The 23,704-nt window shown below is 49.8% G+C and overlaps 7 protein-coding genes across 7 annotated transcripts; 3 read left to right on the top strand and 4 right to left on the bottom strand.

Moving 5' to 3' along the window:
• Positions 1 to 537: 537 nt before the first annotated feature.
• On the top strand, positions 538 to 2,571 carry EURHEDRAFT_414122 (uncharacterized protein). The gene is made up of 2 exons (XM_040782342.1): positions 538 to 2,262; positions 2,326 to 2,571. Exons 1-2 carry the CDS (start codon positions 670 to 672, stop codon positions 2,563 to 2,565), a joined length of 1,833 nt encoding a protein of 610 aa, XP_040637395.1. The 5' UTR covers positions 538 to 669; the 3' UTR covers positions 2,566 to 2,571.
• A 4,682-nt stretch (positions 2,572 to 7,253) lies between these two features.
• Positions 7,254 to 8,529, top strand: EURHEDRAFT_379050 (3-deoxy-7-phosphoheptulonate synthase; the record flags this gene model as incomplete). Its single annotated transcript, XM_040779131.1, has 4 exons — positions 7,254 to 7,259; positions 7,316 to 7,370; positions 7,423 to 8,328; positions 8,378 to 8,529. The coding sequence occupies 4 exons, from the start codon at positions 7,254 to 7,256 to the stop codon at positions 8,527 to 8,529; spliced, it is 1,119 nt and encodes a 372-aa protein (XP_040637394.1).
• Positions 8,530 to 8,937: 408 nt separating this feature from the next.
• EURHEDRAFT_516626 (F-box domain protein) lies at positions 8,938 to 11,268 on the bottom strand (the record flags this gene model as incomplete). Its single annotated transcript, XM_040786495.1, has 2 exons — positions 8,938 to 11,019; positions 11,194 to 11,268. 2 exons carry the CDS (start codon positions 11,266 to 11,268, stop codon positions 8,938 to 8,940), a joined length of 2,157 nt encoding a protein of 718 aa, XP_040637393.1.
• Positions 11,269 to 11,430: 162 nt separating this feature from the next.
• Positions 11,431 to 12,535, bottom strand: EURHEDRAFT_414119 (uncharacterized protein). Its single transcript, XM_040782341.1, has 3 exons — positions 12,409 to 12,535; positions 11,648 to 12,351; positions 11,431 to 11,493 (listed from the first exon to the last, which is right to left on the bottom strand). Exon 2 carries the CDS (start codon positions 12,136 to 12,138, stop codon positions 11,800 to 11,802), a length of 339 nt encoding a protein of 112 aa, XP_040637392.1. The 5' UTR covers positions 12,139 to 12,351; positions 12,409 to 12,535; the 3' UTR covers positions 11,431 to 11,493; positions 11,648 to 11,799.
• A 211-nt stretch (positions 12,536 to 12,746) lies between these two features.
• On the bottom strand, positions 12,747 to 16,068 carry EURHEDRAFT_482266 (putative DUF221 domain protein). The gene is made up of 3 exons (XM_040785518.1): positions 15,487 to 16,068; positions 15,272 to 15,436; positions 12,747 to 15,209 (listed from the first exon to the last, which is right to left on the bottom strand). Exons 1-3 carry the CDS (start codon positions 15,661 to 15,663, stop codon positions 13,053 to 13,055), a joined length of 2,499 nt encoding a protein of 832 aa, XP_040637391.1. The 5' UTR covers positions 15,664 to 16,068; the 3' UTR covers positions 12,747 to 13,052.
• Positions 16,069 to 17,309: 1,241 nt separating this feature from the next.
• EURHEDRAFT_459607 (glycerol-3-phosphate dehydrogenase family protein) lies at positions 17,310 to 18,669 on the bottom strand (the record flags this gene model as incomplete). Its single annotated transcript, XM_040784595.1, has 3 exons — positions 17,310 to 17,365; positions 17,419 to 18,542; positions 18,608 to 18,669. The coding sequence occupies 3 exons, from the start codon at positions 18,667 to 18,669 to the stop codon at positions 17,310 to 17,312; spliced, it is 1,242 nt and encodes a 413-aa protein (XP_040637390.1).
• Positions 18,670 to 19,549: 880 nt separating this feature from the next.
• On the top strand, positions 19,550 to 23,383 carry EURHEDRAFT_516623 (ATP-dependent Clp protease; the record flags this gene model as incomplete). The annotated part of the gene is made up of 4 exons (XM_040786494.1): positions 19,550 to 19,552; positions 19,618 to 19,918; positions 21,645 to 21,929; positions 22,062 to 23,383. 4 exons carry the CDS (start codon positions 19,550 to 19,552, stop codon positions 23,381 to 23,383), a joined length of 1,911 nt encoding a protein of 636 aa, XP_040637389.1.
• Between the last annotated feature and the right edge of the window lie 321 nt (positions 23,384 to 23,704).

The raw sequence follows: 23,704 nt of genomic DNA, 5'->3' as shown, positions 1-23,704 counted from the left end.
GAGATATTGGCAGAGGCACTTAGCGAAAGTGATCAAACCCCTCTTGTTTCTCCAAGTCAAGAACATCGATACATTGACCGAGAGAAGAAGGTTCCCTTCCCATGCGATGCCAAAGTTTCTCCGGGAGAATACGTCACGAGTCCCATAACCGATGATCACTCAACTTCAAGTCTCCAAATAGAGGCAAAACCAGTGGAGAATATCATGGAATCTGATACCGCGAATGCGATATCGAGGAACTCACAACCAAAGTGTTCCGGTATGTCCAAAAGACGTGCGACCCAGAAAAAACCACCCCCTAGGCGCAGTCTAAGGGGCAGAACATTGAGCAAAAGGAAGGATCGACCAGCATTACCCAACACTCAGGAGTCTCTATTGTTCCCTCGCATGGGACGTCCCAGCAAGAAGATCTATACTTCCCGATCAAAGCGTGCAGTTGACTGGGAGGAAGACCTCAGACCAACCGAAGATGAACAGGATACAGCGAGGGCAATGCGAGACGGCTCTCAACTTACATCCGTGCCGTCACCATCCCCCGGCGATACCAGTATTTTCAGCAGAAAGTCTAATGCGGCACAGAAGAAGCGGAAGGCCCACGCAGCATCATCATCATCAGCGAAAGGCAGACGGTCAGCGAAAAAGAGAGGAGCAGGTATTAATAGGAGGGGGATGATGACGCGGTTACCTTTGCAGACGAGGGAACCCAACATTAATAACGGCGATGAGGGAGCATCAACTGGCCATGAAGTTAAGGAGACGACAATTAACTTGAATGGAAATACCGAAACCGAAAATTACGCAGGTCATCGACCACACAATTACGAGGACAAAGAGAACACGCCCGGACTGACAGCCAAACCCGACAATTGCTCCGCTGCCAACGTGAACCAGTTCCCGTCAAGGGTCCAGGGCAGTAGGAGTCCACTAGTAGACACCCAGGCACAGGCAGACGCTGCAAAGGGTACCGGGCAGAGAAAAGAAGGAGCCGGTGAAGGTAACCCGCACATGGGTTTGAACGAGCAGCCTTCTACCAACAAGATGACGGTATCTCAGAAACCCCTACAGCAGACAAAACCTATGACCAATCAGAACATTTGCGTCTCTCAGGCTCACGATGAGCAGGCTCTTATGGAAGGACTCATTCCTGAGCAGAGGCTTGAGTTGCCTAATGAATATAGAAAGCAGCGGGGTGAATCCGATCAGCTTCGAGGGAGTGGGAATTTTCAGGCTCTGTTTGTTTCACAGGATAGTGAGATTGGACGGCTTTCTGTGTCGGCGAAAGACTGCACACATGATACTCCGGTCGAGGTAACAACAGACGAAAACGGAGACGATTCCCAGACTGAGCCAGAAGAATTAACCCCAGTGCGCAGCAGGAAGAGAGCCGCCACACAGAATAGTAAGGACGAAGCTCCGAATAAGAAGCCTCAACTGATCTTTGGTGCTACTTCGGATCATCAAAACTTACACTTGTTGGAAGATGCGGTCCAGCAAGATGGGACGAGTAGACAAAGCGACATCGAGAATGCCTCGAATGCCTCCATGGGGGAAATTTCAGCACTCTCAGCGACATATCCAGAGTCTAAATTGATGCTGGAGAGAATGGAGGGGAACCTGAGCGAGCAGAATACTACGCCGGAGGGGCGAAGCCGCTTAGCTTTGCCAACATCGAGCCAGAAGAAGAGCATAGTTGACGAAAATGGAAGTCCGCGACTTATGCCTAGACAAATTGGTAACGATCAGTATTTCCAAACCAAAACGATCCGGCGTTTGAGATTGGAACAATGGCGAGATTCGCTAGAAGATGTTACCAGCCGATCTGGTTACCACGGGGATTCCGATGATGATTCGCTTCCCACGTTCGACAGTGCTAGTACTCATTTATCACCTAGAAGGGATACTGGCAGCTTCAAAGGAGGTCGGCTGAACTTCCGTCTGTCCACGATACTTGCTGGCGATGTCAATGAAGCGCGACCAACAAGCCATTCCTGTGCCCCCGATAATAATACACGAGGACAATCGACATGGAATCCAGATCAACTTGTCGAAAGCATGATTACACCATATTCAGTATCGGAGTTGCCAGCACATAGAGCAGAAGGGGTTGACACAAGTCTTTCATCAGCCACTACTATTCGATTACCGCAAGAACCGACGCAGCTGGGTATACAGGTTGAAGAAGGCCCAGGCAAAGCAAACTGGCAAGCATCTCTGGAGGCTATCCAGAAGACTACGCATGATTTGCTATTTCATACAAGCGAGGTAAGTGAAACAAAACATACGGATACACTTGGAATTCAGTATCTTACGTCTTGGCCCATACAGCGCCTCACGCACCAACTTGAACATGAAAAGGGCACAATCGGTCAAGTACTGAACTCTTACCAGCAGAGCTGCCATCAAGTGATGGATCAACTTTTCCAGGTATATGAAGAGCGAATCGAGGTATATAGACAGCAGATGCAGTCGGTCAGGAAACAACACGGCGATTTGTGTCAAGATCTCATCCGGCGATTTAAAGAAAATGATAGACGCATCCAAGAACGACTTTGCAGCAGTGTATAACGGGTGTTTCATATTTGTTTTAAATGTTTGTTAAATTAAAATGCTATAGATGGTTTAAATATAATCTGTAAGCTATTGTATCAAAGCAACTAGAGTCTCTAAGTTGAATGGTGAGCATCGATGTCATTATTTAGGCATATGCTTAATGTACGTAATGGGGAAAAGAAAATCCCAGAACTCTCGATCTTGGCACCTTCCCATGCTTAAGAGCCAACATGAAGCAGTGTTCTTTCACAAAGATTGTTAATTGCATACTTTGTAGATATGTTACTGGAGTGCCTCCTGCATCGAACTGGTTGACAAGGGTGCGGACTTGTACGTATTGCTTTCTCACTATTCGATATTTTGCAGCGCTGATGAGTCCATATATTTACAGTACATCTGACCCCTGATGGCCACCATCGCATATCCGCTGCTGGCATGTATCTTTGCAAGCAGGATCTGGACCACATCAAGGTCCCGACTGACGAAGACAAGTCCGAACTCCTGACATTTGAGATACCTGAGCCTTCGCGAGATGTGAATACTGTGAACGATTTGAAGGGAGTTCCATTCATAATCCACGATGCCTGTTGGAACATCTTGAAGGGTTATTCTTGCGACACACCCATACCGCTGGACCACCTAGCGGATGTTCTGTCAGACACCTGGGGCAGATACTTTCAGGACGTGATTATGAAAGATATGGACCTTGAAGACCCGACTGAGCCAATCAAAATCCGCAGCAATGAGCTGAGCCTCCTGGGGGATGTGCAAGAACCTAGCCGTGCCGTGGATCAACAGCGAAAGGAGAGGGCGGCGACTAACTGGGATGTTTTCATCACGCTTCCCTCAGAAATGCGTGAGCTGATAGCAGGATACTTACCTGTGGAGGACTTCTACCGCTTACGCTATGCTTACTGCACTATGGGAGGCCTGTTTTTTAGCGAAGGGTTCTGGCATACAAGATTCCACGTCTATAATGAGCGCGGTTTCCTCGAGATGGACCATATAGGGAAGGGCCGAAAAAAGTGGCGGCTTATGTATTTCTCCACTAATGAGAAGCATCTTTTGAAATCTTGGGCTGCGAGAAAGAAGCTCTGGGAGTGCTGTCATTGGTTCCGAGATATGGCTATGAAGGCTACATCGTTAAACACCTTGAATGTTAGCGAAGGGGACTCGAGCAGATGGGACAGTTCGGGATGGAAGTGGAAAGAGGTCGAGTCACGAACGCAGAAGTCGCATGTTAAACAGCCTCTTGTGAAGCATGCTGCACAAGTGCCGTCATCGCTGATTATAACGTCTATTTCTTTCTTCTGGGAGCTCAACGAGAGAGAACTCAATGTAATGCCAAGGCCAAAGGTGCACAACATATTTATCACGGGGATAGAGCTAATGTCAAAAAGCCAACCACTGGTCCGCCTGGGGCACATGTTCCCTGAGAGTCGAGTCACATATCAGGTCGAGTTGTTCAAGGGGTTCGAGCTTGCGACTAGTCAGCGAGGAATCCATGCCGTCAGACTTATGCTTGATGAAGATGTCCCAAGTACGATGTGGGTTGGCAAGTTCTATAACGGAGCCAGTATAACAGATCGTCTCAAGCTAGCAAACAACGTTGGTGCTCTTGAGGCTAGCTTTGACGACGTAAGTACAACAACATCTCTATATTTTGAGAAAGAGCTCACCTTTGTGCAGAAATTTAGAATGTTTAGCCTAGCAGTTGGAAGCAAGCTTGTCTCTACGAAGGAAGAAGAATTCTCATAGACAGACCATGTTAGGCAGAACGCTGAGTGGCTCCCAGAGAAACCTCCGCAAAACTTATATCTTAACGACAGCACATCTCACCGGTTTGATACTGTCGCCCCCCGGTGTCAACCTTATGAATGGGCCTTTTTCGGAGACAATGACGGAAGTCTCCACCTCTCCCTCACACGGATCGGCTTTGCAACTAAGTCCAATGGTAGACTGAGCAAAATGTTCTTTTTCTATAACAATAAATCTGAGCCCAGGTCCTCTGAAGGCTCATGGTACTATTCAAAGCGGTTCGATATTGACGAACCAAAGGGGGAGAGAATCGTATCAGTGCAGATACTGGCTAAAGATGGCATTGATTGGCTGAATACTCGCTTCGTTACTTGTCCGACTCCTATATATTACAAGGTGAGAGCGTTGCAATGTTTTCTTTTTCCTTTCCCGAAAAAAAAAAAAAAACATTGGCTTTATTGACAATCATAGATCTCCACCAATTTTGAGAGGCATGTCTGGATAGGGCACAACGGTAAATTCGATATTCTACCAGAAGGTTACTCATTGCACGACGTAAAAATCACGTCAGGGACTACGCCCACCGGCTTTCATTTTACGTTGGCATGCTATTCAAGCTCTCCTTTTGGACATGGACTAACTGAATTGTCGCAGAACTGGATTGGTACAATCAGCCTCGAGGTTATATCAGCGAAATTGTAGGATACCAGACTTGCTTCGAGTGTGATTTGTAAGGCAGGTCTTCTCTAATGAATATTTTGCTTTTTGGCTCCGGGGAATGTCCGGATCCTGGCCTAGTGATAAAATCTAAGAATGGGGCTAGCTTATCGAGTAGTGCCTGTAATAATGAGGCCGCCGTGCCATTATTTCAATGGCACCAAGCTATACCAAGTCCATGGTTCAGGATCATCTATATGTACGTAATACAATGAGCGGGGAATATAAAATGAAAGAGAGTTGTTGGCCTACTCAGAAAGCAGAACCAAGGGGTATTCGTGAAGATGAGTGCATGTTTGCTCTGTGAAACTAACATAAATGGTTGAGTAATTCAAAAGGACTGAGTAATCACTGTGCGTGTATGTATACATTTTCTGCTTGTCAATATCTGAGTTGCGTTTTATGCAATGTATTCTGATTCCGACGGTTATCGCATATCCAATGCTGGGAAATTTGAATACAATTACACGAAGTGCAGCCTGAAGCTTCTGTCCGAAGAGAATGCTTTCCAGTTTAAGTTCTGGGAAAAGGATATATCCACGCACTAGGGTAGCCCAAACAGAGTATACATAGTCCATGACAATTGCTGAAAGATCCTGAAGGCCTACTTTCACGATGCACCTGTGCCTCTAAACCCCGTTGTGGACATCTTCCGGCTTGGACCAGAATAGATTCCCAAGGAGCTATATATTGACCCTTTAAAGCAAAAGATAAAAGATCCTAGTGAGCCAACAATCTCGAGAAAAAGCAAGCGTCGAATAAAAGCTATCCCAGATTCTAGCTCTGCCCTGACTCAACAGCGGGAAAGTCAATCGAATGGCGACATCTTCAGGGCCCTCCATTTAGAGATACACGAGATTATAGCAGAACACCAGCATTTATGCCGTTGAGGTAATCTCTGGTGACCGCCAGGATTTATCATGGATTGGCGAGTTCAATTGAGTCTGCGTAAAGAGCCGTCCTACACAGGACGGGGTCAACGCTTTCGAAATTTGTTTTGATATAAGTTGCGTTCCCGGAGGCTTAACGACGATATACATTCTTATTCCAGGATTGAAATAAAAACTAGTCAGCTTTGTGGTTGTAACCAAGCCTTCGCCAGCAAAACGAACACAAAGCTTCAATCGATAATCGCGACATGGACAGACTAAATCGTGCAGAACGCATCGTGGCTTTTAAATAAGCCACCAGAAAGCTTCATTGCAGCGACAGCTTAGTATACTGGCTTGACCCTCTGGCCGAGGGCTACCGGCCCTTTGCATGGCACCTTTTCGGCGATGAGGACGGAAGTCGTCTTTCCTCTCTGACACAGGTTGACATTAGTATTTCCAGGAACACGATGTATATCTTATACTTCCACTACAATGGTAAAAAGGAAGTTACTTCTGGGCTCAATTGGCAGGTAGGAGAGGGCTTTGATCACAAACAGTTCGCTATTGATGGACCGGGAGATGAAAGGGTTACTTCAGTGCAGGTGGCAATTGAAAAGCGAGTTGATTGATCAACCGCCAGGCACACCACTGGCCCGGTGCCGCTATACTATGAAGTGTGGATTATTTTGTTCTTTTGGATCTGCGTCGTTGACAATCATAGATCGCCACCAACTTCAGGAGATACATATAAACACGATGCCAGGACGAGTGTAGGCCTGCAAAAGAAGACTTCTCATTACAAAAAATAAACATTTTAGCGGGGACTATGCGCCTCTGATTCTGCACAATCAAGGTAATCCGGTCGTTTCCTGCATACGAGCGATGGCTAATTGTCGCAGCAAAACGAGCTTGGTATAGTCATTTTTGGGGTCATATCCGTAGCTTTAGGAAGATGGTAGTTGAAACAGGTTTTTCTGACAACACATTTGCTTTCTGCTTTTTTTCCATAACAGATCAAAATTCTAGTAGCAAACAGAGACTAGATTCTCTGGCAGCGAATAGTAAATCATTCACCTTAGGGCTTGTTCTATTGATAGGCTCCGCGGCTCACCGAAATCACGTGCATGATGACCGATTGGTGGACTATGACTCGTCGGCCCGAAATCGCAACTCTCCAAAAAGTTGCAAACGACGTCTCTGATACTCCTTTCAAGTCTTTTCCTCATTTTTTTATTCTTTGTCTCCTTCAAAATATTCTGTAAATCCCTAATTCTTCTGGCTATATAAACCATCGCTCCGCCACTGTTGTCTCTTTGTTAATCCCCCTCTATCAACGCCTATCTCAACCCCGCCGCTATGTCTGTGAGTCAATGACAAAATCGCCAATTGCTCCTCTGGATACTGACTCAATTGCACAGTTCTTCATTGAGAACCCCAATGTGGGCAACCAGAGCCATCTGGAAGACTCACGCAGTGCGTATTCTCTGATACTCTTTAATTGCAGTTCAATAGCTGACAGCGCTAGTCCGCGGATACAACCCTCTGACTCCTCCCAACCTCCTGCAGCATGAGATCGCATTGACAGAGTCCTCGCGTCAGACGGTCATGCAAGGCCGTGAGGAGTCCATTGCCGTCGTCCAGGGCACAGACACCGATAAGCACCGTCTCCTTGTCGTCATCGGACCCTGCTCCATCCACGACCCCGCCATGGCCCTCGAATACTGCGACAAGCTTCTGAAGCTGAAGGAGAAATACAAGGATGAGTTGTTGATTGTGATGCGCTCGTACCTCGAGAAGCCGCGTACCACTGTCGGCTGGAAGGGCCTTATCAACGACCCGGATCTCGACAACAGCTTCAAGATTAACAAGGGTCTGCGCACGTCGCGCCAGATGTTCGTTGACTTGACCAACAAGGGCATGCCTATCGCTAGCGAAATGCTGGATACCATCTCGCCTCAGTTCCTGGCTGACTGTCTGTCCGTTGGTGCTGTTGGTGCTCGCACGACCGAGTCCCAGGTCCACCGTGAATTGGCTTCTGGTCTGTCCTTCCCCGTCGGCTTCAAGAACGGCACGGACGGCACTCTGGACGTCGCTGTCGACGCGATCGGCTCCGTCAAGAACCCCCACCACTTCCTTTCCGTCACCAAGCCTGGTGTCGCCGCCATCGTCGGCACCGTGGGTAACCCGGACTGCTTCGTCATTCTGCGCGGAGGCAAGAAAGGTACCAACTACGACGCTGCGAGCATCCAGGACGCCAAGAAGAAGCTTGAAGCCAAGGGTCTCCCCGCCCGTCTCATGGTCGACTGCAGCCACGGTAACTCTGAGAAAAACCACAAGAACCAGCCCAAGGTCGCTGCTGTTCTTGGCGAGCAGATTGCCGCCGGTGAGACTGCTATCATGGGTGTTATGATCGAGAGCAACATCAACGAGGGTACGTACCCCAACATCATCGCCAAAGACTATATGCTAACAACCCACAGGCAGCCAGAAGGTCCCCGCTGAGGGCAAGTCTGGCCTCAAGTACGGCGTCAGTATCACCGACGCCTGCATCGGCTGGGAAGACACCGAGTCTACGCTCGAGAACCTCGCACAGGCCGTTCGCACTCGCAGACAGAAATTGACTGGTAAATAAGCTAGCGATTCTCGTGTGTTTTGTTTTCGGTTTGTCGTTTATTTCTTCTAATGAGCCGTGCGTGTTCTCTTTACTGGAGTCTACGAATAATGTCTGAACGCTTGGTTGGGAAAAGTTATGAATGTTCAACTATGGTTTTGGAGATTGAGTACGGGATAGATAATTGGATATTTCATGATTCGTGATGCCGTATTCCCCAAGAGACACCATATGTACTGCAGTACAAACAAAGTGGGGTCCAATTGCACTATACCGAACAAATCAAACAAAGTAAACCATGGGGTATTCAAAATATAAACAAAATCAGAGAGCAGACAGCCTGCCACACTTGTAGCATACTAAAATGAACAAAAAAAGGATCTAAACAATCTGCGCCGTACTATATACCAAACGTCCTAAACATCATCGTCAAGCTTCATTCTCAACCCACCTTCCCTCCCTCGCCCCAAGTTCAGGAATATTAAACCCAACAATACACGCCGCGTATGACGGACGCCGTCGCGAAACCGCGCCAGCTGTCTGAGTAGCAGACTGGGTAGTTGCTTGATCCATATTCAAACCCGCCAGTGCATGATGCGGCGGTGCAGCAGTCGAATGCTGACCTCTAAAGTCATTCAAAACCTCCGACCGGGGTGATCGTGGCGAGAACAATCCCGAATCCTCGGATCGATTGACGAATTGCGCATTCTCGACGCTGCCGTCTGCGTCGATGGAGAGGGACTTGCAGGGTACGTCTGCTGGCCTTTGTGTGGGGGATGTGAAAGTATCCACGTCGATGATATTAGTCTCACCAGACGCTCCGAATGCCCATACCCTCGCACCACCATGCGACGACTGCAATGCGAGTTCGACGACGTTTTCCATCCGCCCGATTTCCTTCCCGTATATCTTGAGCGGCCACATCATTGCCGTAGGGCGGTAGGATACGCTCAACAAAAACTCCCAGTCACCATTCTGGTTAGGGATGAGACTACCCCGTCGCTTGGAGGAGCGTTCACCGTCTAGGAACCAGTCGCGTGCGAGGTCGGAGTCGCCCATTACACCTAGCGATTGGACTTCGCGTTCTTTGCGAATGACGTTGAATACGTCGAGGGGGACGGAGTAGAGAACTAGACGGTCTTTGTAGGCTGCGACGACCCGAAGACCCCAGGAGAGGTCTGAGCCGGCTGCGAAGACGGTGGGCGTGGGAACTGTTTCAGGGTGTTCGTGATTGAATGGGGGTGCGCAGACGAGGGCGCGGGTCAGACTTGAAGGACCGCCGATAGGCGAGTCAGAGCCTATGCAGAGGAACCCCGTGCGCGGTTCGATGAAGAGGATGTGCAAACCGTCGTTTATCGGGATAGCGCGGTAGTGGTGACAATGCGTTGCACGGATGAGGGAGAGGTTGCGCTTGTCGCGGGGGTCGAGGCTAGTTAAGGAGTGGACGTCTGCTTCTAGGTGGAGTTGGCAGGGTTGTTTGGTCTTGCTGTAGCATTGGCAGGCTGGCACTCCGGGATCGGCTAAGGAGGAGACGAGGCGGAGCTCTTCGGGGGTGTCGGCGCGGTTGGGAAGGAAGTGGAGGATTTCTGATGGTTGAGTCATGGGAAAGTGTTTTTTGCAGTCTTGCTTGGATACTTCGTCGACCCAGCGCAATTCGATACCTGTGCCACCACCGAACGCGATGCAGCGACGGCCGGGGCAGATGGACACGCTGCGGGGTGGATCTTCCAGGGAACACACATCGTGGTAGTAGTGTTGCGAGACATCAATCGTGTCATTTTGTACAGACTTGTCCACAGCCTCCTGGTTCTCAGGCGTTACCAAGTCGCAGACCATTCCGACGCGATCACGTAGCAATGCAGCAATGACAAACTTGGGTGCACTGGTGTCAATTGTAGCAGAAACCACTCCATCCGGACAAGGAATGCTAGCGACAAGCGTGATATCCCTATCGCTAACGTCTGCCAACGACATTGACTCCAAAAGGCCAGCCTTCTTGGCGAGCAAACGGTAGACATAAATCACGCAGCCGGACGTAACCAGCAAATAGTTGCCGCAGGTGCTAACATTGAATTTCGATGAAGTCGTAGCATCCCTGCTAAAATAATCGGTTGCCTCAGACGGACCCTGCGCGCTTCGCACACTCTGTGCAGGATGTTGAGAGAGTTTGGAAAAATCGATAACGCCAGTGGTCAAGAACCCAGGCTTCTCGACGTTCAGTTTCCGGCCGGATAACAGACACTCGGTCGAGAACCGCTTGCTCATCCTCCACACCAGACTCTCCTCTTCCGCAGCTGAAGCAGGAGGACGCTGCATCTGAAAATCATGCTGCCATGCATCCCACCAACCTGCCTTCTTCAACATACTCTCCAGTAGATTCTGATCTAAACTAATCCGCATCCATTGCGAGCAAATCCGCCGGGCATTATCAAAGTCCCGAGGATTTAACATGTAGAAGATCTGCAGCAGAACCTCAGGCGGGACTACATTCCCAGCGGGTCTGGTAACGGGCTTCGCCGTATCAACGGCACGAGACCACGACTTGCATGTCAAGCGCAGGGAAGAACGGGTCTGGGGTGGAACGAGATCGAGCAACCGTTTGGCCACTGCCGGAGGGATCCCCGGCGTTGCGCGAGAGTCGACTGCGTTAGACGTTTCAGACGAATCCGATGCCGAATCACTCACTGTCGATTCGTTCCAGCTGAAGCCTTTTTCAGGCATACAGCCTAGTCCGGGATGCGGGGGGCACAGGGACGGCATTGTGAGTGTGATCGAAGCAGAGTTAACATATGCAGTTGATCGGTTCAACACATTCGAATTGTGTCGTTTTGATCAAACTGTATACACAGAATACAGGTAGGTTGGCTGTTGTAAAGCGAAGCGAAGCGAGTAGACAGACCGGTAACGTCAGACTGTGGAGTAGCGAGAGCGGAAGAACGGACTACGGAGAGGATCAACTGAATCATGGGGTAAAGTGGATGGAAACTTCACGAAAAGACGATCAGCTGAAATCAAGCCAGAAAGTATGTGGAGATTGTGAGAAAGGAAAGCATTCAGCGCTGCTCGGATGCCGATCTGCAGCATGGGATGATGGAATTGTGGTGGTGGCTATTCCATTGTTTCGGGGAGGCGTTGTTACCTCAATTCCTTTCTAATTACTGATTTGTTCAGGCCTCTTTCGATGAGTTGGCCAGCGGGTACTCTGCTTGCCAAAGAATGGAGCAAAGCAGCGTAGTGCACGCCGGACAAGTAGCAATGCAGATGCACACGGTCGATGTGCCAGTGCCTCTATCAGAGAGCGATTGGATAGAACGAAAGAATGGAAATTGGAGAAGTAGACGCTTCACCGCTAGAAGCGGGACTAATGAAGAAAGGAATCTGATCAAGTCGGGTGCATGAGGAGAGCAGAAGAGAAGAATATGCAGTCTTTCTTTGTCCTCCCGTCTCTTCAATTTGCCTCCGACTTCTGCACCGAACCATCATCTCCATCCGTGGCGCCGTGGCGTCGACGTCCCGGGGCCAGGGACGAGAATGACGCCCATTCTCAGGGTCAATGTCTCTAGAATTCTCCATCATTCGTCCAAATGCGTTGGTCGATCCACCGGCGAGAACCAGACCCAGACTTGACATATCCGGTCATCCATCATTGGTTCTGAATGCAAATTCGTACGGCAAGAGGAAAGATTCTGCGCGATGATTAAACTCCTGCTTCCTTTTTATTGCCCATCTTGTGGTCCATTTATTCCTTCTGCAATACGGAACTGTGCGTGCAGAATGCCGATGGTTTAGCGGGACGGAATGGTCCATCCGGGATCAATCAACCGCAACGGGAATTTTCTAGCACTACAAATAATCCACATCAGACTTAGGTTCTTATGCCATCCCGGCGTTCAGACCAACCCAGGCCAGCAGGGACATGCGCTCCGGCAAATCAGATAGCTCTCTGCTTTAATCCCAGTCAATAACAAAATAGGTATAGCCGAGGGATGCGACGAAAGGAAACGGTCGGATACGGACTGACGACAGAGTTAGAGCCGGATGCAGGAAGGTTGCAGTAGTGCGTGTTGAAGGATCGCATTTGCTGTTGTTTGTTGCTGTCTGCTCTGGGCTTTGGCTTTTTTGCCGTTGGGCGTTGGATGTCGTGCTGGTGAATGGGAGGCTGATGTTATACAGTGCCTGAATAACGAGGCACCAATTCTAGGTCAGATAACTAAATGTTTATGCTACGCAAGACGGATCTTTGTAATTGTCCAATTTGTAAGACTATTTTACTTGGAATAAAGTCGGTTCATACCAGTCTAAGCCGAGAACTAACAGGGACATAGCGGCATCACTACGTCTATCCAGAACAACCCAAGCATAACATTGAACGAATGCAAGATATCAAAGAGCAAGGTGGTATCGTAGTCGTGGTCGTATATCGTCAATCAACGCTGTAACATCATGTCAAGCCAAGGGACTCGGTGGAAGGGAAAGGAAAGAAAACATAACAAGAGGACGGGAACGATATGAACGAAGTCCGCTTGAATTATGCACACAAGCCATCAAACGGATACACCACTTCCGTTCATCGCCTCATAACCCGCAAAAGCCCCCGAAAAATTCGGCGCCGCACTCCGTCCTGGCAGCCACGCATCATGCAGTGGCAGGATCAAACTCGGGTTCACATATTTACTCAATTTCAACCCCAGCTCCTGCCCGCCAACACGTATAGGAAGTGCATCACGCTCAAGACCCGACGGAGGGGAGAAAGTCGCTGATGGCGAGGGAGAGATATCCCCGCCACCTGGGCGGTTTCGGTCGATACTTTTCAGGGCGATGAACTTCATGAGCGGCTCGTAGGAGCGGCTGAACCAGTAAGAGAACCAGACAGTTGCACCGAGCAAAGGCACGAGGAGCAAGGAGCGAGTGACGGCTTTACTTAAGGCGAGCACACCAATCACCGCGAGCTGAAAGACCATCAAGCCCATGAATACACGACTGCAGATCATGGGCCAAGCGCGGCCAGTGGAATGTTGCTGGTGGTCCATTGCGTAGAGAAGCTGGTATTTGTAAATAAATTTGCCAAGGGTGAAGTATACCAGTCCGAAAAGACAAATGAGCCACGAGCTGGGGAAAACACTGTATACCACGCAAATTATCAGAATGAAAATCGTCTGTGGAATGGAGAAGCCGTAGCTGAACGTCGGTGGCGTCGTCAGTTCGGCGTACTCCCGTGGCGTCTTTGCATAGAAGAAATTGATCGGGTACATAGCAACGCTGCCAAATTCGAGAAGCCGAAATGGAAATAGACCCAAGCTCTGCAGCGCTAAGAAATTGATATAGAACGGGGCAAATGATTCTAAGGACCTGGCTAATGCAAAAGCAATGGTCGTTGCGTCTTTGAAGGCATCACGCAGATTCTCCCAGAAGCCGTAAAAAGTCGACGCAGTACCGAAGACAGTAAAGACGAGGAACAGGTTGAAGAATGAGAAGAAAAAGTTCTTCGAAATCACCGACAGCTCAATATCTCCGCCAGACATCATACCCTGGTGATGAGAGAGCCAGGTATACAAATACGGCACAGCAATCGTCAATAGCGACAAAGCCAAGGTAGGAAGACCGGTCTGGACCAGCGACTTGGCTATCGGGTTTTCAGCAAGGGCATCCGCCAGCTGAGGGAACACCTTGTGCAGAGTCTCCAATTGCAGCAAATAGGCGACGGGAATCAAAAGCACCGACCAGAAAACTGTGAAGAATGCGATGGCTATAGTGATTGACCATGACTGCATCATCCGTCTGGCACGCGACACATACGTATTCCTCCAAACGACATCGGCTGGGGCAGGAGCAAGTCTGGCAAAAAGCTGCATCGGATGGGGATCGAGGGTCGCCTGAACAACCATCTGAGAAGCAGCAATAGACTCCATCGTCACGAACGCCAATCCAGTTGGCGTATACTTCTTCCGACGAGCAGTCAGAATCGTATCGTCCAAATTCCGCAGCTTTTCTTCAAAGTAATCAATTGCATCGATATTCCGGTAGCGCAGGTTCAGCGGTCCATACCAGATACGCACTGTCGGACGCTTCCTGTGGGCAGCGCGTTCTCGAGCACTGTCCGGCAGAAGTTGGGTCCGCTCATTGTCATCATCTAGGACCAGGCTGGAGCCACCGGCCTGTTGCCATGTCATGGGCATAACGTCCCCATTAGCTCTGCTTGGTCGTTTGTACCCCAGGTATTTCGTCCACGACCGTTCGAGGTTCCGCAGTACGCAAAGTCGCTCGTCGATCAAGCCATCCAGTTCACGCCAGTCACGGCAAAGAGTGACATTTTCGACCTTCCCAACTTGTAGGCCCTCGATAAACTCCTTGATATTGTCTTCCGATCTCATTTCCTTCGGGATGCCTGAGAGACGAATCGTCCGATCCGTGGTGCTGGTCTGACTTCCAAGGTACCTCTGACGGGTGCGAATGACTTTGTTCGTTTCTTGCAGGAGCAAGTAGACTGCCAACCCGCTGAAGATGTACGCGAAAATCACGTACATCGACAGGTAATTCGGAGAGAGCACCTTTTTTTTATTGTCATCTCCCCCATCTCCATTGTCTGACCCTGGGATACCTTTCTTGCCACCGTATGTATAGTGAATTGGGAGGATAATCGCGACGGCGAAAACGAAGAGGGTCGACAAGAAGCGGATAGCAAATTTGAAAAATGATAAGAACTGCACGATGAATTCTGATTAGACAGACGTGCTCCGTAAGACTTGGTATTAAAGGCACTCACCACATAAGCATCCATACCCGCAGATTCCAACACTTGCTCATCCGTAATCCGATAGAGAACCGGTATCCAACCGAAAAAGCTATCAGGCAATTCCGGCAAATGAGACGCAGAATTGCGCTGCCGTCTTCGAGCCGCATACAACTCCGTCCATCTTGGCCGTAGCACCTAATTCATTAGCATCTTATCATCCTCTCCTTTCAAAAGAACCAACATACACAAAACGCCAGAAAAGCACTCAATCCCAATACACTACTTATCACCAATTGCGTATACAGATCCCGCTGACTTTTCGTCTGATCCGGCCACAGCTCATGCACACCCCCCGGCTGGTTGGTGGCCGTACTCGTCGCGATAACATGCACCGCCGTCGCGGCGGATTCGGCGAGGGACATCAGGTATCACGCACGGCGTGAACCGGTTCTTCGGAGTTCGCAATGGAATTGATCTCCTTATCGTGGTGTTGCCTTTTCTCTTTCTTTATCACAGCATGAGAGGCGGGACGATCTCTTCCAGAGAGAGTAGGCTTGGGCTTGCGTTCACAGCAGAACTGACGTCAGGGGCGGATAACAGTTGAGGTTAGAAGCACAGAGTGAATGTCGGTGTCTTAAGTGGCTGGACAAAATGAGAATGCAAGAGCAACTGCTGCCCTGGTAAAGTGAGGCAGATGAGGTACATGCTACGAGAATTTCTTCGTCCACCTGATCCCCAAAAAGTTAGACGCGATGAGTTGTGCATCGCTGAGTCAGCGGAGAGACGGTGTGTTGGTTGTTTCAGCAATATCAGAAGTTAACCTGGAGATAAAGCACTTGAATTGCATTCTTTCTTGGACTAAGCTTCTAAATACATATCTGGGGGAGCAGAAGTACGAACTGTGGGTGAGATACTCAAAAGATGTACTCTGTACTGTGCCTGGGAGAGTAATATAGCTGCATTATGCGGTCATATTGCATCTGGTCTGTCTTCGCGGTACAATTGTCTATGAATCGTACGGGGTACGGAGAGTGTATGTACTACGCAGAACATACAGTATCACATGTTTTGGGCTGAAATAACTACAAGCACATCACTGTCCAACCTTCAAACAATAATTGCATATTCCACAACCCAAATTCTCGCCGTCAATTTCGTCCATTCCTTAGGTGATGAACACGGTCGAAGCAGGTACTTATGTGTGTCGGCCTCCGGATTCTTCGCACAGCTGGGAAATACGCTTTTCCGGACGGCCAGCAAATGGAATGCAGGTTCAAAAAGGGATCTCCCGGGTCGCTTTCAGTCCCGAATGCTGCAGTAGAGTCGGGTGAAGTCTTTCGCCAGCCGATTGAAACCCCAAAGCCTCTGGCAGTCGGGACGAGGATATGATAAAAAAATACCATAATGCGGGGTGTCGAAAGCTATCTCCGAAACTAGACGGAAGTGGAGATTGGGGTACACCTCGTACCGGAATTCCGTCCTGGCCGTTGGTCCTGCAGAAAGCTCCAGCAATCCTACAAGCGGTCCTACGAGGGCAGGTTAGTAGATGCTGGTAGTGCAGCTCACCAGGTGACTACACTGCCATCTGTCCGATTCTCAAGATAACTATGCATGCGATAACAATGGTATGGATGACCAGCAGACCGCATGAAACCGGACGATAGCTATGATTCATTGGGACGAAATGTTCGAGATCCGAGGAAACAAATGCCGGATCGAAAGCGTGCCATCAAAGTAACCATGGTAGACCACGCGTGGAACCCAAGTTCTGCGAGTCTAATCATTTCATCCATCTATTGTTGTTTATGTACGTAACGTGATCCATGCCCGGTCCCAAAGCCTGCCGACACGTTCTAGAAATGACAAAAACGGAAAAAGGGAATACGACATTTCGACATCATGATGATAACTGCGAACCGCTCTATAATCTGGAGTTCACCCCACTGGTTCCGTTCGGCTTTTGTGATTCCGCTTGAGGTTTGCTGTAGAAAACGAAAATGGAAGGAAAAGGTCGCCTGAATTAACAAAAGCAAAAACAAAAAGAGAAAGAAACGGCTGGAATTTCAATTTACCGCTCAATGTACGAAGGAATAACCTCCGGCTGCATAGTACCCTGGAGGATGTCTACAAGTAGTTAGCATGTGTCGTATTTGGGGAAAGTGCATTGGGTGACTTACGGTAGCAGGCTGTGAACAAGGGGAAGTCAGACTCCGAGCCCTGCTTCTTGAGGAAATGGTTGACCTCGATGGCAGTCAGGGTTCCCTGGAGCGACTGGCCGTTGAGCTCGGTCTTCTCGATCTCGCTGATGTGCTGCTTCCTCTGCACGCTGAGCTTGGCGCAACGGAAGTTACGGCCAGAACTGCAGCTGGTGATGAGATCGGCAACACCCGCGCTCTCGTCGGTAAACGTCCGGTTGTCGATGGTGGCACCGAAGAACCGCTCACCAAACTTGACCATCTCCAAAAGACCAACACGCATGATGGCAGCCTTGGCGTTGTCACCCCAGCCCAGACCGTCAACCCATCCGGCAGCAAGAGCGACGATGTTCTTCAGAGCACCTGCGAGAGAAACACCGGCAACATCGCTGTTCACACGGATGTGGAAGTAGGGACGGTGGAAGAGAGTCTTGAGAGTCTCGTGGTCAACAGGGGGGAACTCGTTGGGCAAGGGCTGGAGCTTGGTCTTGGAGTATTGACCGGAGACGTCCTTGTGCTCAAAGTGCACAGTGTCCGCGGTGGAATCGACAGAGCTGGCGGGGGCCTTGGAGTCCAGATGCGGGGTGTCGTAGCCAATGGTCGACTCGGACCACTTCTCACGAGCCACCTCGTTGGCAATGTTGGCACCCGAAAGGGCACCGCAGTAAATGCCCAGGGTGTTACCAATGGTCTCGGAGAAGAGGTGAGCACCCTCCTCGTTCACGTCGACACCCTTGATACACGAGATACCACGGGCGTAGGGCAAGATCTTGCCCTTGATCTGCTCGCAGGTCCTGACGATGAACTGGTGAGGCAGGTTGAAGACCAGGATGGTGCTGTCCTGGACGGCATCCACAATCGAGGGGTTGGCCTTCAGGTTGTGCGGCAGACTGACACCAGGGAGATACTTGATGTTCTCGTGGGTCTGGTTGATCACTTCGGTCAAGTTCTGCTGGCCCTGGCACAACGGCGACGAAGGGTCGTAGTGACGAGAGTCCTTGGGGATCTCAACCTTCTCCTCGAACACCCACATCTGGACATCCTGCTCAAAGAGCGAGGGGTTGCTAGCAGTGTTTTCAGCGACGATCTTGGCGATGGCACAGCCCCTACGGTTCAGTTAGCATTCCACTTCTTCTTCTGCGATCCGTCTCAATTGTTGTAGTGAGCATACCAGTTACCGGAACCGACCACGGTCACCTTGTGCTTGCGCTGGTAGTGGGAAACAGAACTCATATTGAAGGTCGACGTATGTGCAGATTCAAGAGATAAGGACGAGTTGTTGGAAGAGAATGGAGCCGGAGCGACAGGGCGATGTAATTTAAACGGGCCCGGAAGGATTGGCTTCGGCGAAAATCGTAGCGGGAGAGTTTGGGACGATCGAGTACTGATCCGAGAGAAAGTTACAGAGGTAGTAGTTTGAAAACGTGGAGAGCACGAAAAGACGGGGGACCGAGGCAGTTGAAAAATAACGCCGCCAGCGCTCAAGGTGGCACACGACAGAGGAATGGCTGTCCGGTTAATTGCGCACTGCATCCACTCTGACAAATGAGAAGGACGATAATATCGAGCAGAGTAGGGAAGTCCTGGAAAGAATTGAGGGAAAAGCGCTTCAATGATGTAACAACAGTGCCCGTAGCGGGTTTGATACCCGTGAATGTGGACCTGTAGTTATTCCAAGATACACCGGAGTCCTCACAGGTTAGCCGGAACCACAGTAATCAAAGCTAAACCAGACACCGATGATGCTGATAACGTCAATCCCGACGGGCGACTCCCCGTTGTTGGCTCATTTTCCCTCATAGACCACTGTATGGATTCTCCCCACCTCTTCCCTACTTCTCCAACCACGAAAACATGACGAAAACGCCCGGATGCGAGCGGTGAGGTAAGCGGCTCCACGAGTGGACGGCCGCTAGTCTGTCTTGGGGACTAGTGTGGCCAGTAGGAGTGGCAGAATTTCGGGTCATGCTGTTTTCGGTAAGTGGGAGGCTTCGCTAAAATTACTCGTTCGGGACCCGCTGCGAAATCTGTCGGTTCACTCTGATCCGTAACATTTCAAAAGTGTCTGAATCGGAAGGTGGCTGGTACGCATAATATGGTAAGTTTCGCCGTGATGGTCTTATCACGATGAGGACGTTGCTAATAATGTCGCATCAAAAGGCGCCTAGTATAATGAAGAAGCAGACCAGTGGTCGAGGGGCGGTTCCCTCGACCAAGTCCAACGACGGTCTCTTTGGCGACGAATTTCGCACCTCGAAGAAGGACAAGCGCACTATCAAGCATTCCAGTTTCATCTCCAAGATCGAAAAGAATTCGAAGAAGGCCCCCAAAAAGCGACGCGCGTCGAAGAAACTTGCAACATTGAATTCTCTGGCCGACGCGCTCCCCGACGCAGATACCCAAGAAGACCAGCAGGATCCCAATAGTCAAGTCAACATCATCAAGCAAAAGACGTTGAAGCATAAACCAGGAGCGGAGAAGCGCAGACAGAACCTGGAGAAGTTGGAACGCGACCGGTTTGCCAGAAACATGGCGCAGATGACGGCCATGGACACTGCCCAGGAAGCAGTAGCACCAACCACAACAGAGGGGGCTAGTAGTACAGCTACAGAGGAGACAAATGGGACCACGAACAGATGGGCAGCTCTGCGCAGCTTTATCTCGCAGACCATGGAGCAGCAGCCCGTGTTCAAAGCAAACAAATAAACAACTAGCGGCGGTGCTGGTGAGATGTATTCCTGCAAATCGCCATAATAGTTTAGGTTGCCCCCTGGTATGTCTGATATATCAGACTGCCTGGGCATCTCGTATAGTTGCAAAGGCTACGCTGTCATGCGCCCTCTATCATGTCTTGGGCATCTCGGCATGTACGACAGCCATCCAGTGTTTACAGTTGTCGGGTTATTCCCGGACCGCTGAGCCATAGTCTCAGGCCATGAGGATTAAATACCGGCCTACTTCACAATCCTCAGGTCAGAAGGATAGTGAAACGACAATCAAGTAGAGTTGATTGTCTGTATCAATACCAATATCATACGATCAATAGCGCATGGTTTGAGATAAGAAATGTCAGAACCATCCAAAATATCATGCAATGCATGTCTATGATTAATTCTCCGAGACTTTACCGGGCATTGACCCATTCTCCCCGTTTTGCCCACCTTCTCCTTACAGCAAACAATCGGCGGAGCTGCTTCTGTTTCATTTGGTCATCCGTACGGCCGCAGAGTCTCCGCTCAGGATGCATTTCATGTACGAAATAGTACGCTTACTTTGCATTTACTCCTCACGAGTATGTACTTATCCTGCGAGGTACTCCGTACATACGCCGGGTAATGCACGAAAATCGCACTATTTGGAGACCGGGAGGCAGATGCCGGCTCGTGCTTTACACATTGTATCGGGGGTCAGAAACAACGAATTATCGCCGTGCCATATATTTAAGGAAGATTTGACTACGCCGTTTATTTGTAGTGGTTTCACACCGCGGTTTAGTTGGCAGGTGCAGAGGTCGTGATGTTGCTTGGGGTACTCCGTACTCCGTAGAGCATACATATATCGCTGGTCTCCGGTGGCTAAAAGCAAAACGAGCAATGCCAACAGCACAATCGACACACATGGAACGAACACTACTATATCATCAATTATAGCGAACAGGCAGAGGGATGCAGCATCATCGACTCAATTCAACACACGCTGCAGAACAGCGTGTCTAGAACTCATCAGTACGATGCTTTTACTCCTGAGAGACTACCGGCTGGAGAGGACAAATGTCTATGACTCCTGACTACTGTATCTGACCAAAGGACCATGATCATAACCGGCAAACCACAGCAATGGCCCTCTTCAATGCTGCCGTCGAGATGAGGAGATCTCGTGATAAGATGTCACGTGCTGCGGGGAAAGCTGTCCATCTTATCTCATCAGATGACAACAATCGGATCGGAGCCACTACTCTGACTTCATTCCCTGTTTCACCACCTTCCTTCTTTCTTAACGCTTTTCACCTTCTTTTCTTCTAGTCTATCGATAGTACAGGCGCCCGGCCATGCTGCGGCTGCCCCTACGAACCCGTGCCTCTTCGCACGCCCTCAAGTTGCGTTGCGATAGCGTCCTCCGCTATCGGCCTGCAGTATACAGCGCAGCTCGACGGGATTTCACCAGCTGTTCTATCTCATTTCCCAGATTCTCGCAGTTTAACCGGTCAGATTTCGGAAACCAGTCATGGTCTAGCAGCTATGAGCCCGGGCTTCCCACAGCTGGTCCCCTGGGCGCGACTCCGGCTTTCGGAGCTCCCCGAATCACGCCGCGAGTATTGAAGCAGTATCTCGACCAGTTCGTTGTGGGACAGGATCGTGCGAAGAAGATACTCAGTGTTGCTGTATACAATCACTACCAGCGCGTGCAAGAATTGCAACGACGAGGAGAGGAAGCCGAGGAGGAACAAGCCAAACGTGAGCGGAGAGAAGCTCTTGAGGGCCACCCGGTAGAGGGTGTGTTTGCCTGAGTAAAATCGAGACTAGCACGTGCACAGCTAACATATGCGATTTTATCAGATGAATTTCCCGGTCAAAACCGAACAGTTCGCGTGTCTACGAACCGGAACCAATCGTCTTCTCCGTCAGACCTACCGGAGCTCGTCGATACGGCACCGCTACAACTCGAAAAGTCCAACATCCTCCTCATGGGTCCATCTGGTGTAGGAAAGACATTGATGGCAAAGACGCTGGCTAGAGTGCTTTCTGTCCCTTTTAGCATCTCCGACTGCACGTCGATCACCCAAGCCGGTTATATCGGAGAGGACGCCGAGGCGTGCGTCCACAGGCTATTAGCGGCCTCCAATTATAATGTTGAGCAAGCAGAGCGTGGTATAATTGTACTAGATGAAGTGGACAAGCTTGCAGCAGCCAAGGTCAGCCATGGCAAGGATGTTAGTGGGGAGGGTGCGCAGCAGGCCCTTTTGAAGATCATCGAGGGCACAACAGTACAGGTCCAGGCGAAACAAGAACGCAACTCTCCTCATACTGGAGGCACACCAAATACCTACCCATCCAACAGTCCACTTGGGAATCCTCCAAATTCGGGGGGCCAACCAGCAAAGGGAGAGGTTTACAACGTACGCACAGATAACATCCTGTTCGTATTCTCCGGTGCGTTCGTTGGTCTGCACAAGGTGATCATGGATCGGATATCACGCGGTTCGATTGGTTTCGGACAGCCCGTTCGATCAGCAACCAGCACGGGTGATCGTCCCGGGGAAGCAGGTTCAGGGAATAACCAGCCCGTTCCCATCCTGCCGGGCTCAGAGGAGGAAGAGTTATACAAGAAACATCTTCCGTTCTTTACACCACCTTCAATCGCATCGCCTGATAGCGAACCAAGCTACTTCAACTCGCTGGACCTTGTCACCCCTACCGACTTACAGAACTATGGCTTCATCCCCGAATTAGTAGGTCGTGTACCTGTTACAGCCGCCCTCGCCACCCTAACACAAGCCCTCCTTGTCCGCATCCTGACTGAACCCCGCAACTCATTATTGGCACAATACACCGCTCTCTTCTCGCTATCCGGCATCGAACTCCGCTTCACCACCCTGGCTTTGCACAAGGTCGCCGCCAACGCCTTCCAAATGGGAACTGGGGCGCGCGCTCTCCGTACAGAAATGGAGACGATCCTCAGCGACGCGATGTTCGAAGCGCCAGGCTCTAGTGTGAAATTCGTGCTTGTCACGGAAGCCGTCGCAGACCGCGAAGAGAAGCCCATTTATCTGGCGCGCGGCCAGGGTGGAAAGTTCCACTCGATGATTGCGACAGAGGAGAGTCAGTGGGAAGAGAAGGTTCAGCGAGAGAAGAAGGACAAGGAATTTAAGGCAAAGGCTCAGTCAAAGGAGGGGATTGACTTCACGTCGAATTATCGCGAAGAACAATCTCACGCTTCGGGATCCTGATCTTCACCCTTGGCCTAGAATCGCATCTGCTTCTGGGATCACAGAGAGCCCTAATGGCTCATAGACTGTTTTGATGCGTATAATATTATATTGGCATTGAAATGACCTCCGGTCATTCCTAGCATTTAACATTCAGGTATTTATAATGGTGGCACATTTGGGTATAGTCTGGGCGTCCACAGGTTACTTAAATTTTTGTCTATTGTTGTGATCGTTTCTTGTCGATAAGTTCATTGTAAAACTATAGTTATAAATACAGTTATTATTATCAAATCCAGATACAAATAGTATTCTATCCACATAGCGCCATGTACAAAACGA

Source organism: Aspergillus ruber (genome assembly GCF_000600275.1).
Source record: "Aspergillus ruber CBS 135680 unplaced genomic scaffold scaffold00020, whole genome shotgun sequence".
NCBI lineage: Eukaryota > Fungi > Ascomycota > Eurotiomycetes > Eurotiales > Aspergillaceae > Aspergillus > Aspergillus ruber.
The sequence above is the reverse complement of the archived record's forward strand: the minus strand, read 5'-3'. Positions and strand labels throughout refer to the sequence as shown.